Source organism: Mustela putorius, unplaced genomic scaffold, assembly GCF_011764305.1.
Source record: "Mustela putorius furo isolate JIRA1106 unplaced genomic scaffold, ASM1176430v1.1 tig00003834_pilon_pilon_pilon, whole genome shotgun sequence".
In the NCBI taxonomy this organism is placed as follows: Eukaryota; Metazoa; Chordata; class Mammalia; order Carnivora; family Mustelidae; genus Mustela; species Mustela putorius.
Genome location: NW_025421987.1, coordinates 3791530 through 3809058, shown reverse-complemented (window position 1 = coordinate 3809058; position 17529 = coordinate 3791530). Strand labels below are relative to the sequence as shown.

Sequence of the window (17529 nt, the reverse complement as noted above, 5' to 3'; positions counted from 1 at the left end):
GATTTTCAAACACCGGAATTATTAAGTCTTACACAGAAGGGCATTTATAGTTTTGTAAATGTAAAACTTGTACACGTATAACATTTTGTATGGATTCTAATAACATAAAAATGGCAATGTTAATTTAGGAGCTGAAGATCTATACAATATTAACTTTGTGGAGTTTATCTGAAGAAGTGAGGAACACACCCAGGTCATTCAATATGAAGACTAAATTAGGGCCAGAAAAGGCCATTTAGTTGACAAGCAGATAGACAGAAGCACAGTAAACAACTACTAGGAATCCAGAGAAACTGACACATGAAAGATATGTCTGGAAGTTAGCACAAAGTAGCTACTTTATGAGAACTTGTTGCTTGAGTGAATTCAAGGCTATTTTGGTGCTGGGTTAGCAAGGCATATTGAGTTGAGTCAGCAAGCTTTCCTACCTTGTATGCAGACAGAATAATCAAAGAAAAAGAAAAAAAAACTTCATATCTGATGAAACCTACATCTCTTCTGGCAAACATTTTGATCCTATTGGTGGCATTCTTAGCAACAGATAATAACCAGGGTTCTAACAGTGGACTGAGTGAGGTCAGCTAATCCAGGCATTAGCCTTAAATACTGCTGCTCACTTTTGGTGAAGTCTTAGGCTTAAGCTGCAATCTTTTATGCTCCAATTTTCTTATCCATAAAATAGGAGTAATATTAACTGCTGTGTTAGCAGAGAATTCTTAAGAGCCTAAAATAAAACCTAAGTGAAAACTTTTTAAAAGGTATAAATAAAATTAATACTGACCTGGAGTTGACAGAGGACTGTGGGTTGTTAGCTTGCCTGTGAAAATAAATGGAATTAAGACAATTATTACCTTTTAAAACTGATTATTAGAACTTCATTGTATATTTTCTCTATTTAATCCTTAACCTGAGAGTTTTTATAGTTACTGTGAATTATGATTATCTATTAGCTTAAGGATATGTCATTTGTATTTGGATCTAAGAATAAATCTTTTATGTTTTCATTGGTTTTTAGAATTGTAGAGCAGAGGTTTTTAGATTTTTACTCATCTTTTATTTTCTAAGTAAAGAAGATCATGTTATTCAATTATGAATAACTAAACACAAGGATTCATTAATTTCTCAATGGTTTTGGACTTAAATGTTCTAGGTTAATCTGATGTTATTTGAAATAGAAGGTTGGGATATGCTTAGGCCATGGGCTTTGGACTCCAGGGGATTTGCTTTTAATCCCAAGTTTGACACCTAATAGCTGTGTGACTCAGGGCACGTTGCTTATTACTTATTTCTTTTTAAGTGGAAAAAATATTACATCTCTACAGCATCATTCTGAGAATTAAATGAGGCAATGCTGGTAAAATGTAGTACCTGGCCCAAGTAGATACTTTAAAAAAAAATGTAGATCTTTCCAATACTATAAAATTGCTCATAATACTAGATAGTACCAAAATTAATATCTTTATAGTATTATAATAATCTATACCTTTAGAAAACATTTGTGTATAACTTTGATATTTAGAATGAGTCTGTAATATTTGGAAAAATTTTATTATTTGCATTTTATGGGAAGCAGATTTTCAGAGGAATAAAAAGATGTGCCCAGTGTTTCTGGTAGTTGGCAGAGCCTGGATTGATATTATGGCTCCTGACTTTAAATTATTTTTCTGCAACATAATAATTTTACACTTGGAGATAGATTAGGATAATTTGAAAATTTTTGATAATTTCCCAAAGCAAACTCTTTTGATAGTGGTGTGATCTTGGTGAGACAAAGTGAAGTTCTAAGTTTCATGCGCAATAATAACCATTGTAGTTAGAAAGATGGAATAATGGAATGCTGGAACAGAACAAAGTTAACATTAAGCTTTGGATTGTCCTTTCTCAAGAACACAGTACGTTCTGAAGTCATCATTTGATTATCTTTTAAATGTTTTTTCTTTCTTTATTCCTAGTGACCTTAGAAATATTATGGATTCATCTCCAAAGCTTCAGGATTTGAGCCACATTTTAGGATGCTACACACTCACACATACACACATACATAGGCTTACACACACTGTACATGCATACAAATGTATATAGAATTTAAAATATGAAAGGAACATTGAGATTGGAAATGTATGTCTTTGGCATGTGTAACTAGGCATGATAAAATCTGCAAGATTATGAATTACATTGTTCTTAACCAAATGTAAACTTCTTATATTTTAATATGAAGAATAAATGTCTCCGCTAGGGCTATTGCAAATATCCTTTTATAATGTCATGCAGTTTGATTATCACCAAGTTATATTTTTTAAAATGCCGTAAGTACTGACCTGAAGTTGTTGCAGGACTTACTGTAGAGAAATTCCCCAAAGAGGCTGGAATAAAGTAAAGTTGATTTCAAGTTCGGTATTATAATATAAAAATATTATGAAACAGTGAGTGCAGTTTTAATATAATTAAAGGGCATCTGTTCTTCTAGAGTTCCCATTTTATCCTAACTCATGCTGGATGTTTCTATCATTATTTGATTGTAATACATTTGATGATTTCCAGAATCTCTATGTTCTCTCAATAAAATTTACCTATGCAAAATATTTGCTTTCTTTTGCTCATTTAAGAAAGATACCTATTCATTGTAGTTATATAGGATATTTTATGTTTAAGACATGTACTATAACATTGCACACCACATCATTTTAAACTTAGAATCAATGGTTTTGCCCTAAAATATATGGAAGATATCAAAATAATATTGCACATAATAATAGCTACTGAGAACCGAGTCTTATTTAATCATGAAGTCGGCTTTTCACATAAAAGGTAAAATAGCTGTTTTCCTTTAAAATGTTTAATAGTTTTAAAGATATAATGACAACTATGAAAGATATAAAGGAAATCAAGTCATACCTTATGAAAAACCTCATCCAGTCAGTTTGTTTTTATTCAAAGCTGTATTTATGATAAGTACGCGAAGAGTTATAGCCTCTTCTAGTAACTAGGTTGTTTGTTTCAGTATTTCTTAATTTCTTAATTGTCTTGTTCCTACAAGATCTATAGACACTTCATAAATAATATATAGTAGATTATTGATGAAAAAGATAACAAAATAACATTTATAAGATTTTTTCATAAAGATTTTCATATTTTACTTTCTTACTCTGATTTGGCTGTCAGCTATACAAAAGTCCATGGTATTCATGAACATGTCATCTAATTTTAAATGTAATAAATTTAAAAAGCTGCTTGTGACACTAAATATTAAATTTATATATCTAAAATTAAGCTTGGTATTATGTTTATGAATATGTCCTAACATAGTTCAACAAATTAAATGTAACTTCAAAGTGTGGAGCATATTCTTGAGTTGATGTTGTGATATGGTTTACTGCACCCATGGTATTTATTCTAGGTTAACTCGAGGATATGCTTTTATTGAGTAAATATATATTTTTTAAGGCTACCCCCAAAAAACCCAACTGTAGGGAGTCATGAAAATAAGTTTCAGCATATCTGTTAATTCATTTGCCATTAAAGACCTCTAGAAACTGATGCATATTCAACTAAAGATAGTAAGAAACCAAGTTTCTGAAAGAAAATGACTAATGAGAAAGTATGGATCCAGGCCGTTCAGAGATAAAACAAGCAAATGAGTGTAATGGAAAAGAGCACAGACGTTGGGGTTAGATCGCCTGGGTCAGAATCTTCCATCAAACTCTGAATAACTGTATGATGTAAGGCTATTTATCAATGTTATCTGTGCTTTGGTCTTCTCATCTCTAAAATGGGGGGAAGGGTGACAGTAAAGACACCATGTAATACAATTAGCATAAAAGTTAAACATGTCAAGAAGTAAAGCACCTATTCTAACCTAGAGTAGTAGCTTTTAGCTCATGTGAATCAAAGATTCCAGTCTTTACTCCAGCAGTTGTGCCAGAGGGAACCAAGTCATCACTAGAGGAGGCTCTGAAGAGCATTGGTTGCCTTCTCATTACACAGGTGCAACAGGATGCAACAGGAGGCTCAACGAAAAAGAAAACTGTGCTTGATGAACTGATACTGTAAGGAAAAGCAACCAGAGGTCTGCAGCTTCAGATCTACTATCACAAAATCAAAAACAAATAAAAAAAGTCAGCATGGCTTTTATACATTTGCTTTAAAGACAAACATATACTGACTGATCTCATTCTGTAGTAAAATAAATAAATAAATGATAGTAATAAAATAAAATATTTAAAGACAAAACTGCTTAAAAGTTGGTCTTTATTCCATTTGATGTGGGTATTTATATATTGATTCATTTTCTAAAGCCCAACAATTTCTAAATTCCAAAACATACTGGACTCCAAGGTTTACAGATAAGGAATGATGGGCCTGGCAAATCAGTAGTATTGTTTTCAACCAAAATGAAGACATAATGTAAATGTTGAACTGAATTGAATGAATGGAGGACAACTAGAATGGAAAATTTAGAACAACCTAAGCATTGATAGACGTTATTGTTCTGCTATTATTTTTGATTACTCTCTTTCCCTTTGATTGATTCTTATTTTAAAATTACTTATTTTAAAAACGAAGTTTTATTTTTTATTAATAAGTATCCAGGATGAATCAAACTCTTTGACCTCTCTATTTTTCCTTATCCTTCTTTTAAGTTCCTAATTAGAGAGGGACTTGACATTTGACTTTGTAATTTAATAATGCCCATGAGTCTATCAGAAAGTAATGAGTAGTCACTTACTGTTGGATGGTTCCTGCAAAGTCAGGGTGTGCTTGACAAACACCAAGAATGTGATGAGACCCACAAACATGTATGTATGCCAATATTTGCACGATCTTTTTTGATATTTTACAAACTTTTCCTGACTGATACTTTCCTTCAAATACGGTTTCTCCGTATTTCACATTTCTCATGTAAATGTGCTACCTCAGGCAATAAGACATGTTCCTAAAGTCAAGGACGATCCCACTGCTTCCCTAGTATATAGCTAGAATTTTAATTTCATAGCTTAATGATTCAAAGAAATCAAATAATGTTCACAGATACCTGTGATATCTATGCTGTTCAAATCAATATGGAAAGTGACCAGTTGGCTGGATTTATTTGCTTCAATGCCTTGAATCAGTTCTTCTTTTACATTTTCATCTGACACCCACTGGGCAAAGAAAAGGTCAAATATAACTATAATGCTGCCATTTCTGCAAAGCAAAAGATGATATAAGAGGGAAAAGTCAGCCTTCATCAAATGATTTGTGCTTAATTCGTGTAAGGTGTCTTTTAAAATCTCTATAGTTCTCACCTTATTACACCCGTGTAGTAAAACTTGGTAGGTTATGTCAAATATTATCTTTATTGTATAGGTGGAAGAAAAAAAATTGAAAGACTAAATGTTTCTCTAAGAACACAGACATATCCAGAATTGGGATCTTGAGTTTTCTGCATTAGAACCCTAATCCTCAGGCCATGTATTTCCCAGGGTTATCTGCGCCAAGTAAAACACAATCACATGGTATCATGATGTTTACTCTTAATTTACTGTTTTAAGGAAAGAAAAGTGCATATCTGTAATTTTTCACAGGTGACTTTTAAGTAAGGAGAAGTCTAAGAGAGTTTTACTGATTTTAGAGAAGTTTCCTATATATAAATTTATATATATATAAAGGTCTGATAGCAAGCTTAGAGCAACAAATCTATATCTATCCTTTCTTCTTTGTTCTTAATATAAAATATCAAAATATTTCAAGGGATAGAAAGAAAGAAGACACATACACTTGGGATTTGGGGTCTATTCAGTCAGTCTCATGGTCAAAAGCTGGGATTATTTTGCCTACATTATTTCTGACCAGAACATTAGAATTCAGTTATATGGCCCAAATCATATTCCTTTTTATTTGCTCCCTGTTTTGTAACATACATTTAAAAATTTTTCTTCGTTGGGGATTTGTTAACAGTTTAAAGAAACATAAAAATGAACAAATTTTTGGCCCAAAAGGGCGACTTGAAAGACTTTTGCTCTCCTGGCCACACAAGTGCTTGGCTCACAGTATTCTTTTAGGGTAAAACACTTAGGAAACAAACTAATCCTGATCTTCATTGTACGCCCTTCAGAAAGCTGGGGGCTACTCAAAGCACACTCGGATCCTAAAGGGGAAGACTAGGGACAGTGAAATTGTGGATTGTATGTTTGCTGATTCTGAAATTTTGGCAGTTACACTCATATCCTTGTGGTGTCTGTAAGTTAATGAGGTTCTTCAAGGAATTCATCAATTCTAAAAACCCTCTTTATCTATTTTTCCATACCACTACCTTGGTAGAGTGTAGAATATATGTATATATATATTTTTTTTTTTCCACCAGAACTATATATAGGACCAGAACATTCCTTGAAGATCATAGTAGATTGGCATTGCCTCTAGGTGTGATAGTCCTCCTTTAAGTCTATGCTACTATCCAGGTTCATAGTTTAGCAGAAGTGATTCCTTTCTACAGAGCTGGTTTTTCATTTCTGAAATCAACTGGCTTACTCTGATATAATAATTTCACATTTCACCTTTATTAAATAGATTAGGGTAAAAAGAATGTTTAACTTTGCTTAAATCATAGTAACCAAATCTTATAAATGAGAAGGTTCCTTAGTAATGGTTTAATTCAGGGTTCCCCAAACTTACCCATACATACATAGAACCACTTGCTTTGTATGTATCATTACTTTGATAATGATACATGTTGTCACACACTATTTTTTAATCTACTTTTCCACTTTCACTAATTTTTCCATGCTGGCTGATCCCTAATTTTATTTGAGAATAACCGTCTATTTTCTCAGAAAAGGTGATTTCTCCAACAATTCCTTATGTCAATGACAGTTTTATTCATGGGTATATGACTGAGACTTGAATGGAATCTGAGGCGACAATGATGAGAAACTTCAGGAAAGTTTGTCCATATCTAACTGGGGAAGGCTCATAGTAGACTACTCTTCTTTACTGAACATTATCATATTTACATATGATTGCCGGAACTGCCATTTCCACCTTGGGACCATGAGACAAGCTATGATTGACAAGCTAAATATGGCATAGTGAAAGAAGGAATTAAATTCTTGATTATATGATTGTCATTGTACCATTGAATTAACCTCTGCTGAAACCTTCAGTTTTCTTGTGATGTCAGATGATAAGCATTTGCTGGCTGTGGCATTTTTAGTCATGTGTTCTGCTAATTGCAGTTTTAAAAATCCTAAGTGTCATACAACTTTCAGGCTTTATTCCATATTTATTTAAAGAAAAGCTCCAGGAAAGGAAGATTACTCTATTTTTTGCACCTGATATTGGCCAACAATGTTATTTTAGCAATAAGGAGATTGAGACTCAGACTAATGTAGGTAACTTTGCCCAGAGTTATACGCTTATTACTGTAAGTGATAGGAATGAAATCCAGAGCCTCCATTTCCCCAGGTGCATTTCTACATAGTTCCTATTCCATACCACCAACACTGCCACTATCAACACCATGGGAACTATTTGTCAAGAGGAAAGACAATGCAACACATTTGCTTAGATGCACGTCCAGGTTTTTATCTTGCAATGGTACCAGATTTTTATATCCAAAATAGATAGGGAAAACAGCTAGTTGAGTTTTGGGGGGAAGAAGGGATAGGTCTTTTTTCCTTCCATAATTCTGAGAGATAAAATCTTCTCTTTTCTTTTCCTCTCTTTCTCCCTCTGCCTCTCTCTGTTCTCCTCTGTGGCATTCTCCCCCCGCTCCTAGTTCCCTCTCAACTTTCCCCTTTTCTCTTCCTCCCTCTTCTTTAACTATGTCTCCTTAACCACCCTTTGCCCCCAGACAGTTAAATCTACTATGGACCAAGATTAAATACCTTTCTCTATCTTCATAACTACATTTTAATTTTACCCTTGGTTACACAGCAGATAGTTTAAATTCTGATAAAATCTCATTTCTTTCCCTCTCTCTCTCTCTCTCTCTTTTTTTTTTTTTTAAGATGTACTTATTTATATGAGAGAAAGTATGAGTGTGCAAGCAGGGATAGGCACAGTGGGAGAGAGAGAGAGAAATCCTTAAGAGATTCCCCACTGTGTGCTCAGCCCTACAGAGGCTCCATCCCAGATTTTGGGATCATGACCTGAGCTGAAATAGAATTGGCCGCTTAACTGACTGAGGCACCCAGGTGCCCCTCCGTTATTTCTTTATGTAATTTCTTCATATTTAATTTGACTGAACACTTGCCTTTATTTTGTTAGAGTTAGGGAGTAAAGAGGTAAGGCATCTTTGATAGAGAAAGTACAAGTCTGGAACTTTCCTTCCCTGATTTGAAAGTACTGGACTAGTTCATTCTCAGGCACAAAACATTTTGAATAAAAGATGTATCTTCTTGGTTGCAAATTATACATTGCAGTCAATTATTTACACTTTGGAAGGACAAGAGTTTCAGATTCTATATCCATATACAGTTTTATTTGTTTATTTATTTTTACAAATAACTTTCTTTTGTTTTTATTTTAATTTCAGTTAGTTAATGTATATCACATAGTGTTTTATTTTTTTGAATTTCTTTTCTCATTCACCGTAAAGGCTGAGATAAGAGGCATATATGTAGAAATCAGGAAAATCATAATAAATATTTGTGTTTTACCTAATGAGAACTCGACAGCTGTTATTTGATTAGTTGGATACTGATCCTGATCACTGCTGTGAGATTGATTTTATTTATTAAAGTAAATGAGAATTCTTCCTTTAGGGAAATAACCACCACCACCTAAGAATGGCTATTTTCATTTCAAAGTACTTATTTCAGTGGAATATCTGTTTTCTTTTTTCTTAAAGCAGATAAATTCTATCATTGCACAGAAAGCCTGTGTGCAATAAATCAAAATGTTTCTTATCTCTTATTTTCTTAATGATATTGATAACCTCTAGGGTTGCTGAGTAAACAAAAGTCTTGTTTCCTAACTTTGTGACTCATCTGTGCTCAAAGTGCAAAATAAATCACTTATTGCCACAAAGGGTAAACAGCATTTTATTAAAAGAATCAACTGCTAAATTGCCCAAACATTTGGGCTAAATGCCCAAAACACTTTCCACAAAGCATATTGTTCCCAGAGGAGAGATCAAACTCGCAGAGTGGCCACACACACACACACACAAATGCACACAATTTAACATACAATCTGGGGATTGACATCAAGTTAGTGCTTTTATTTTCATTTTTTTATTTTAATTTTTAACTTTTTAGTGTTTTTTCATTATGGTATGTTAGACACCATACAGCAATGTTTTTAAAAGGAAGAAAGGATACCTTGGTGACTCAGTTTAGTTTTCTGACTGCTCTAATTTGACCATATACCCATAAATATAGGATGAGTTGAATTGAAATCAGTAACCAAAAGGAAAATAGGTATTTTAAAGGATTTTTGATATATTTTTCATAGTTTACGTGGTAGTTAGTTGAGAACTTACTTATTTCTGTTGCCTGATTTTATCAATTGGAGTTTAAAATAATTTGTAAAGGGGGGCCAGGGTGGCTCAGCGAATTAAAGCTTCTGCCTTCACCTCAGGTCAGGATCCCTGGGTCCTGGGATCAAGCCCCTGTATCTGACTCTCTGCTCAGCAGGGCGCCTGCTTTCCCCTCTCTCTCTGCCTGCCTCTCTGCCTACTTGTGATCTCTGTCTGTCAAATAAATAAATAAAATATTAAAAAAATAATTTGTAAAGCTAATTAGGAGTCTGCCACTTTATTCTGAATATGTCATTTTATAAATGATTATTTAAATAAACCTGATTGTTTGCTTCTTGCTTTCTTTCTTGCTTCTGAATTTTTTTTCCTATCCTTCTCTTCTCAGTCTCCCAGAGAGCTGAGACTTATAATTTATCTTACAGACATTTTCATGCAATTCCTTTGCATGCAATGCCAAAGAGTTCTGATTTAAAAATAGTTTAGCTACATCCGGGTATGAGTATCTCTTCAATGATAAAGTGAATTATTTGTAAATCATTATAAAATATATATCAAGGTTTAGCTACTACATTGCTTTTCTAGGTAGCTATAAAGGAGGATAAAGAAATAATTCCTCAGCCCGAATAATTTATAGTTCCCAATATAGTGACTTTTACCATCTAGAGAAATAAAAGAGTACTTATTAAACATCAGAGAAAATGCTGGGGTTTTGATAACCCACCAAGACTGTGTATAAAATTCTATATTCAGCAATTTTTCCCAATCTAGTGAAAGTAAAGTTATCCAGCTTGTTGTAAGCATGTGGATAGGAAGAATTCCATTAGCAAAACTATCCTAATAAATTCTGCAATAGACTCCAGGCTCTGTATGGATGTCACTGGGCTGAGCCTGATATAAGAGGCAAATACCTGGGATACCTCTTCTTCAGAAATGCAAAAGCCTTTGAGAAATCTGAATTAATGATTTAATGCTGAGCTCCACACTCGATCCTCTACAAAACTGGAAAAGGGAAATTGGATCCACACCCCCCCCAAATAGACAAATTGCTTAACGCGGCAAAAAAAAAAAAAAAAAAAAAAAAGTCTTGTATGCGCCTTTTTATCCTCACGGAGTATCTAATAAATATGTTAAAAATACCCCTTTGAATAAGGAAGATGTGGTCCATATACATTATGGAGTATTATGCCTCCATCAGAAAGGATGAATACCCAACTTTTGTAGCAACATGGACTGGACCGGAAGAGATTATGCTGAGTGAAATAAGTCAAGCAAAGAGAATCAATTATCATATGGTTCCAATTATTTTTGGAGCATGACAAATAGCATGGAGGACAAGGGGAGATGGAGAGGAGAAGGGAGTTGAGGGAAATTGGAAGGGGAGGTGAACCATGAGAGACTATGGACTCTGAAAAGCAATCTGAAGGTTTTGAAGAGGTGGGGGGGGTGGGAGGTTGGGGGAACCACGTGATGAGTATTAGAGAGGGCACGGATTGCATGGAGCACTGGGTGTGGTGCAAAAACAATGAATACTGTTACACTGAAAAGAAATTTTAAAAAAATAATAAAATCTTAAAACACCAAAAAAATACCCCTTTGAGAAAGACAAAACAACAACAAAATAAACAAAAACAAGCAAGTATACGAACAAAAATCTTTCCTAAGAGTCCACATGTATCCTTCCAGTCCTGATACTGAGCCTATGAAAGAGATTTTCAGAGATAATAAGCCCTGGAAAACAAGAGTAGAAGCCTCTGTACAATAGGTAGGAATGAAGGCAGTCAGTGGGTGTAGGACTGTCTGGCCTTGGGAACCAAGATGTTATGAATATTCAATGAGATTAAAGAATGATGAGTTGTAGGTAGATAAATAGATAAGAAAGAAGAAAAGAAAGAAAGAGAGGAGAGAGAGAGAGAGAGATTTATTATCTTTTTGTTCTTGGTGTTTTCATTGTGACGCCACCAATAGAATTAGTTTTGTGACAAGAAATGGTGAGGCCCTGAGTTTTCTTCTGCTCATGAAATAATCCTCATTTGACTTGTTACTGTTTTTCTAAGCATGATCTCTGACTTTGACTTGAACTTCCTTCCTCTATATGGCCGCTAAGAAGGAAGGATTCTTTCATTAATGTCTCTACTCTTGTCAAGAATGGGTATCCACTATCTTTGTCGCCAGGCGGTCTGACTCAGTCATCTGTGATCTGAGGTAGATTAGTCTTTCTGCGTAGTTAGATTCCTTGCATTTATCCAATGACCTAGAGTTCCTTATGGCTTCCATTTGAGAAAAAGTTAAACATCAGGCTCCTGGACTTTACACTGCACACCCTCCTAATGTCTCAACATCTTGGTTGTTACTCATGGACAGCTAGAAATATAATTAATATGCTTTTCCCTTTCTATGCATTGCATACATGTTTACAACCCATCCTTAGAAGCCATGAAACACCAGTCCAGGTCACCTCCTGCAGGGATTCTTACCTGACACTCTAGCCCCAGTAAGGTTTGTCCCCAATCTGCTCACTCAGTGATTGTACCAACATATAAAGTAACAATTGTCATACCATAATATAATTGTCAATTTGTCTCTCTTGTTAGACTATGAGCTCCCTCAGAATAAAGAATATGTCTTTGATATCTGTATTTCCAGAACCTAGTTAATGTCTATCTCAGTGTATGTGCACTTTATATAAAGTTCTAGAAAATAAATAAACCTTTCCCTTGATACCTGTTGTTGACATATTGATTACTATGTTAGGTGCTACATGTTTTCTTTAACTTGTCCTACAGATATAAAAATAAGTATACTCTTACAAGGGCATTAACTTTCGTTAGAATAGAATTTTAATTAAAAAAAAAAATCTAAACTAGCTCCCTGGAAGCATAGGAGTGTTATGAATTCAAGAGTCCCTTAGGTTGGAAAGGTGGGTGGTGGAAGGCTTTGTGAAAGATGCAAGACACAGTCTGAGAGGCAGGAGACAAGACTACCTATGGAGAGGAGAAGGATGCTATTTCTAGTACAGGAAGAAGAACTGATGCAGCATACAAAGGTGGAAATTCATTTATTCTGTAAAAAATTAAGAACTACAAAGAGGATCAGTGGGTGAGAGCCAAAGAAAGAGACATGGTTGGAAATAAATAATTTTCTAGCAACTGAAGTTAGAAACAAATAAAAAAAAAAATCAGTAACAGTGATGCTCACAGCAATGTTGAAAAGGGAATACTAATTCTTATCAGATATCCTTGTATGAAGGAATCCATTCTAAATTGTCTGAATCTCTTTCTTTTGTTGGATGATAATGAATTTCCAAACAAGGCTGTGGGCATTCCAGCCTGAAGCAGGGAAGCAAGGGCTAGATGACATCATTTAAAATTTCCTTCTCTCTCCTATGACTTACAGTGTAAATGGAATGTAATGAGTGAATGTCTTCCACATGTTCAGAGCAAATCAAACTCTATCGTCACTTGCATACCTCCAACCCCAGCCCCCTCCATGGGTCTCTGCAAGATTTTACTCAGGAAAGAGAAACATGTTAACATAAGATAAATTACCCAGAGTAATTATTTGTACTAATATGAAAGTTTATGCTGTGCCATTTTTCTCACAAAATCCTCAGGAAAATGTTGAAAATTTTAAATGTTCCCTTTTCTTCTAACCCTAGAACTCTCTAGCAAATGTTAGTAAATATCAGCAAAAAGTCCCTATTTTATGATTGTGCTCTTTTATCAATAGAAAATTTTTGAACTATACTTACTCAAATTGTAACATTCTTGAGTTTTTATATTCATTTTTCAGATTACTTGATTGAAAGATCTCATCCATCTAAAAAATAAGTTTTAAAAAGCATATTATATTTAAGACAAACTTTTATTAAACACTTCAAACCAACTGATCTTTCTGTTCTGATTAGAATTGGATTACAGACATTTTTCCTTTGTGGGAATGGGACTCAAACATTTAAGCTTCCTGGGCATATTACATTTATCTGCTAATTTTCTCAAAGTAAGAAAATGGATCTACATATCTTCTGGCAAGTAGTTAGTGAAACTATGCTTTGAAATTTTAAATCAGCTGGAAAAAGACAGCCTCCTACCATTTGCTGAAGGTCAAAAGCAAGAATTTTGAAATCCGCTGAGAGTTTGTCTTGTAAGTTAGGATTGTATGTTGCTCCAGATGTTATTTTCAATGTTCCTCTGGTTTTGTGACTTTCTCCAAACACTGCATCTACATGAATTAATAAGAAATGTGAGTTATGAATAAGAGAGAATATGCACATTCCATCTAATACTCAGAAGTAGTGTTCTTGCTTCGTGTATTGATGTGGTAGTTCCTGTATTTTTCTTTACAGACTTCATGTTCCATTATTAGGTGCGTGCGTGCGTGTGTGTGTGTGTGTATGTGTGTGTTTATGTGGTTGTTTTACAGAATTAAAAATAATCTTCTTTATCCTACTAATTTGTTTTTCTTTCTTTGAAGTCTACCACGCAGTCCAAGCTTCCCAGTGTGTGTGTGTGTGTGTGTATGTGTGTGTGTGTGTGTGTGTAACAACTGAGATTCCTGTTGGAAGATATGGGATAAACATTCACCAATTTTGGGAACTGATTCAGGGAATCATGGTGAGAAATGGACCATTAAAAGTTTTAAAAGTTCTGTAGTTGCTTTCAGATACTTCTTGAACACCTAGCATCCAGGGACACTGTTGGTTTTCTACAATGGATTGCTGTGAAGGTTTCAGTGTGTGTGTTACTTTGAAACATAGACTTGAAATTACTTCTTTTATTCTAATAATGATAAAGTTGGCATGTACAACATTTTGCCATTAGATAGTGATCATTGTTATTGGAGAAGTTACTGAGAATGTCGCAGAAAGTGTATTAACTCAATATAAGAAAATGTAAAGGAAAAGGTAACAAATTGAATATAAATGTGGGTGATGAGTTGTGCCATCAAGTCTCGCGTAATCCCTTTAGCAGAATATCTTTTTTGATATATATTTAAATTTAAAATGAGACTCTTCAACTGAGTCACAATGATGAAACCCTTTGCAAATGTATTAATAGTGATACATAATTCTCACATTGTAATATGAGAAGATGTTATTTTTTTCTTTCCCCAGGTGGGGAAATTGGAACTAAGATTCCCTATGAAAATTTCCCAAGGTGATAAAGTTAGTAAGTGACAGGTTTGGAATTTGGATGTAGGATTGACACAATTTAGAACCCAGGCTCTGTGATATATTGATGTCAAACTTCCCAGTCCAGAAGGAACATTAGAAATAATATTTTAAGCAATAAACTGGCATTCAGTCTAAACAGTTATCATTGCATAATCGATTAACTATTATCATTTAGGTCATTCTATTTGTTTTTAAATACTCAAAATTACATTTAGATTTGCATGTTTAAATATGAAAGACAAGGAAAGACTGAAGAACTGTCCTGCATTGGAGGAGGCTGAGGGAATAGGATAACTAAATCCTGCATAGGAATCTGCTTTGGATCCTGAACAGGTAAAGAGCATTAGTAGGAAAACTGGTAAAACATGATTAAAATGTGTGGTTCTGTTAATAATACTGTGCCAATGTTAGTTTCTTGGTTGTGCCAACTGTACTATGGATATATAAGATACTGACATTAGGGGAAGCTGGGAAAAGGTTATGTAAGAACCCTACAATTTTCGCAACCTTTTTGTAATTCTAAAATGATTATCAGTAAAAAATAACACAGTGTATGGAAGGTAGCATGTCTTATGTCTTCTGGAGCTCTATTACAGATTTAACTCAACTCTTTTTGTATTTAGTTGTTCATTATTAAATCATGTTAACATTTATAAATATTTATTTTAATTTTACTTATAAAATCATTTTTATACCTTCATTGAACATCAAAGATTCCAATGGACTTTAAAATGATTACATAGCCTTCTGGTTATTTACAGCATTTAAGTAAAGCACCCGCTGTTCTAAAAGACTAAGTGAACCTCTGCATAAAATACCCCAAATCTTCTTTCTCCTAAAATACATCCCTTGTAGATAGCTATAGTATTTAAATGAGATTGTATTGGAATTATTTTATAAAACTAAGTACTGATGCACATTTAAGAATTTACTTAAATTAGCCTCTGATTCTTCACCTCTAAAACGAGGGTAACTTCGGAGCACCTGAGTGGTACAGTTGGTTAGGCGTACAACTCTTGGTTTGGCTCATGTCATGATTTCATGGTCATGAGATTAGCCCCAAGCAGGGCTCAGGGCTCATCAGGAAGCAGAGTCTGTTTGGGATTCTCTCTCTCCCTCTTCCTTTGCCCTTCCCACTTGTGCTCTCTTTATCCTTCTTTTTTTCTCTCTGAAATAAATAAATAAATCTTTAAAAACAAACAAGTAAATAAATAAAATGAGGGTAACTATAACAACTAACTCACAAGTTTGTTGTAAGAAAAGAATACATTTGAAGATCATTGAAAATCTAATGGTATAGATAATTTAACTCTAAATAAGAGTTACTTTTCCCTATTTCCATTCATTACAAATTGCTATTCAGGCATTGTGAGAACTTTCTAAGTCTACAATTACATCCAAGCTCCCTTATATTGTTGCAATTCAAATCGTTGGACTAGTAAGAACATTAAAATATTGTTCTCTAGAAATAAGCAATGTATTTTCTTTAACCTTGCCTATTTATTGACTTGACCAGTCAACAATATTTTATTATGTTTATGATTTAAATTGTATCAGAAGGAATCCAGGGGCTGTGAAAGCTACTTAGTTATTTGTTCAAGTCAAAAACTTAACCCTTTTCATTTTACAAGCTTAGTCTCATGCTTGAATTCTGAATTAAATTTCAAATTATACATGAGCTAATTTTCCAATATTCTGTGAAGTGAACTACTGAAAGTATCTGAATGGAACATAGATATCCTGTCATGAAAGTATAGCAATGAATAAAACATATTGGCGGGAGAACTGAGATGAAAATGGGCACATTCATCTGGGAACTGCTTCATCAACCAAAGCCAAGGGACTTACCTCTTTCTGATTCCTTGATTGCCAGCCAAGACACAGCAAATAATCCAGCACAGACGACCACCAATAAGACAAAGAGAGCTGCAAACAGGACCTCATAGGTGCTGAGAGAAAGGTACCTTGAAGGTTTATTTCTTTTTGACACCATTTTTGGTTTTTGAAAGTGTGCTAATCTAAGAACTGGAAAAGAATATAGAGCCTTCAGCCAACCAGAGCTTGAAACCTCTCAAGTTGTTTAGGATTTATAAAGCGACCACATGAGTCTACCTTAGTGTTACTAATCAACATAAATGAGTTGTGTACGTCTCTTCAGCAACATTATGTCTCTATACGTTAAATAGCTTAAAAAGGGTGGTTAATCTTTAAAAAGATATTAATGAGTAAAGATATGTCCAGAGTTATAAATGTTAATCACCTGAACCATTTGTTGAAGTGAATGAAATTGAATGCACGTTGTAAAGAAAAATGACGCTATCATTTCAAGAACTGGTAAGAAAAATGTGAAATTCATGGCAAACAAATTAGTCATTAGGCAGATGTACTTGATATTTGAGGAGACTCTAACAGATCAACCTTCTACCCTCTGACTCAGGTCATTATTAAGGCATTTCTCCTGTTCTAGGTAGGTATAGACATTCTAAAAATAACTTTTATGTACAGGTATGTATTAAGCCCAACATGTATATTAATAGATCTCGGTCTCCCTCTCCCCCATCCTCCTCCTCCTTCCCTTCCTCCATCCCTCTTCCTCTCTGTGTGCGTGTGTGTGGATATATGTTTATTTGTATGCACATATATGTATTTCCTACTGAAATAATTACAGATTTTGTAATCTTCATTATATCGCCCATGTGAAGTCATGCAATGTAAGGTAGTATTGATTTAACTTAAAGGAAAGTCTCCTTTAACAAAGTATCACATGTCTACTCTTTATGGCCTTGTATGGTGACCAGTGAATGGGAGTAGCTGCTGAGGGAGGGAAAAAAAAAATTGTTTCTATTTTAAGAAAGTATTCTGGGTGGGGAAGACATTACTCACTTGTCCTGAACTTTAT

General features: G+C 34.2%; 1 protein-coding gene across 1 annotated transcript in view; it reads right to left on the bottom strand.

Moving 5' to 3' along the window:
• TMPRSS15 (transmembrane serine protease 15) overlaps positions 1 to 16623 on the bottom strand; it is a 117101-nt gene extending 100478 nt beyond the window's left edge. Inside the window, exons 1-5 of the mRNA XM_045088154.1 lie at positions 16479 to 16623; positions 13548 to 13678; positions 13209 to 13276; positions 5033 to 5184; positions 782 to 817 (exon numbers count right to left, since the gene is read on the bottom strand). Coding sequence (XP_044944089.1) covers positions 782 to 817; positions 5033 to 5184; positions 13209 to 13276; positions 13548 to 13678; positions 16479 to 16623 — 532 coding nt within the window. The remainder of the gene's footprint in view (positions 1 to 781; positions 818 to 5032; positions 5185 to 13208; positions 13277 to 13547; positions 13679 to 16478) is intronic.
• Positions 16624 to 17529: the final 906 nt, after the last annotated feature.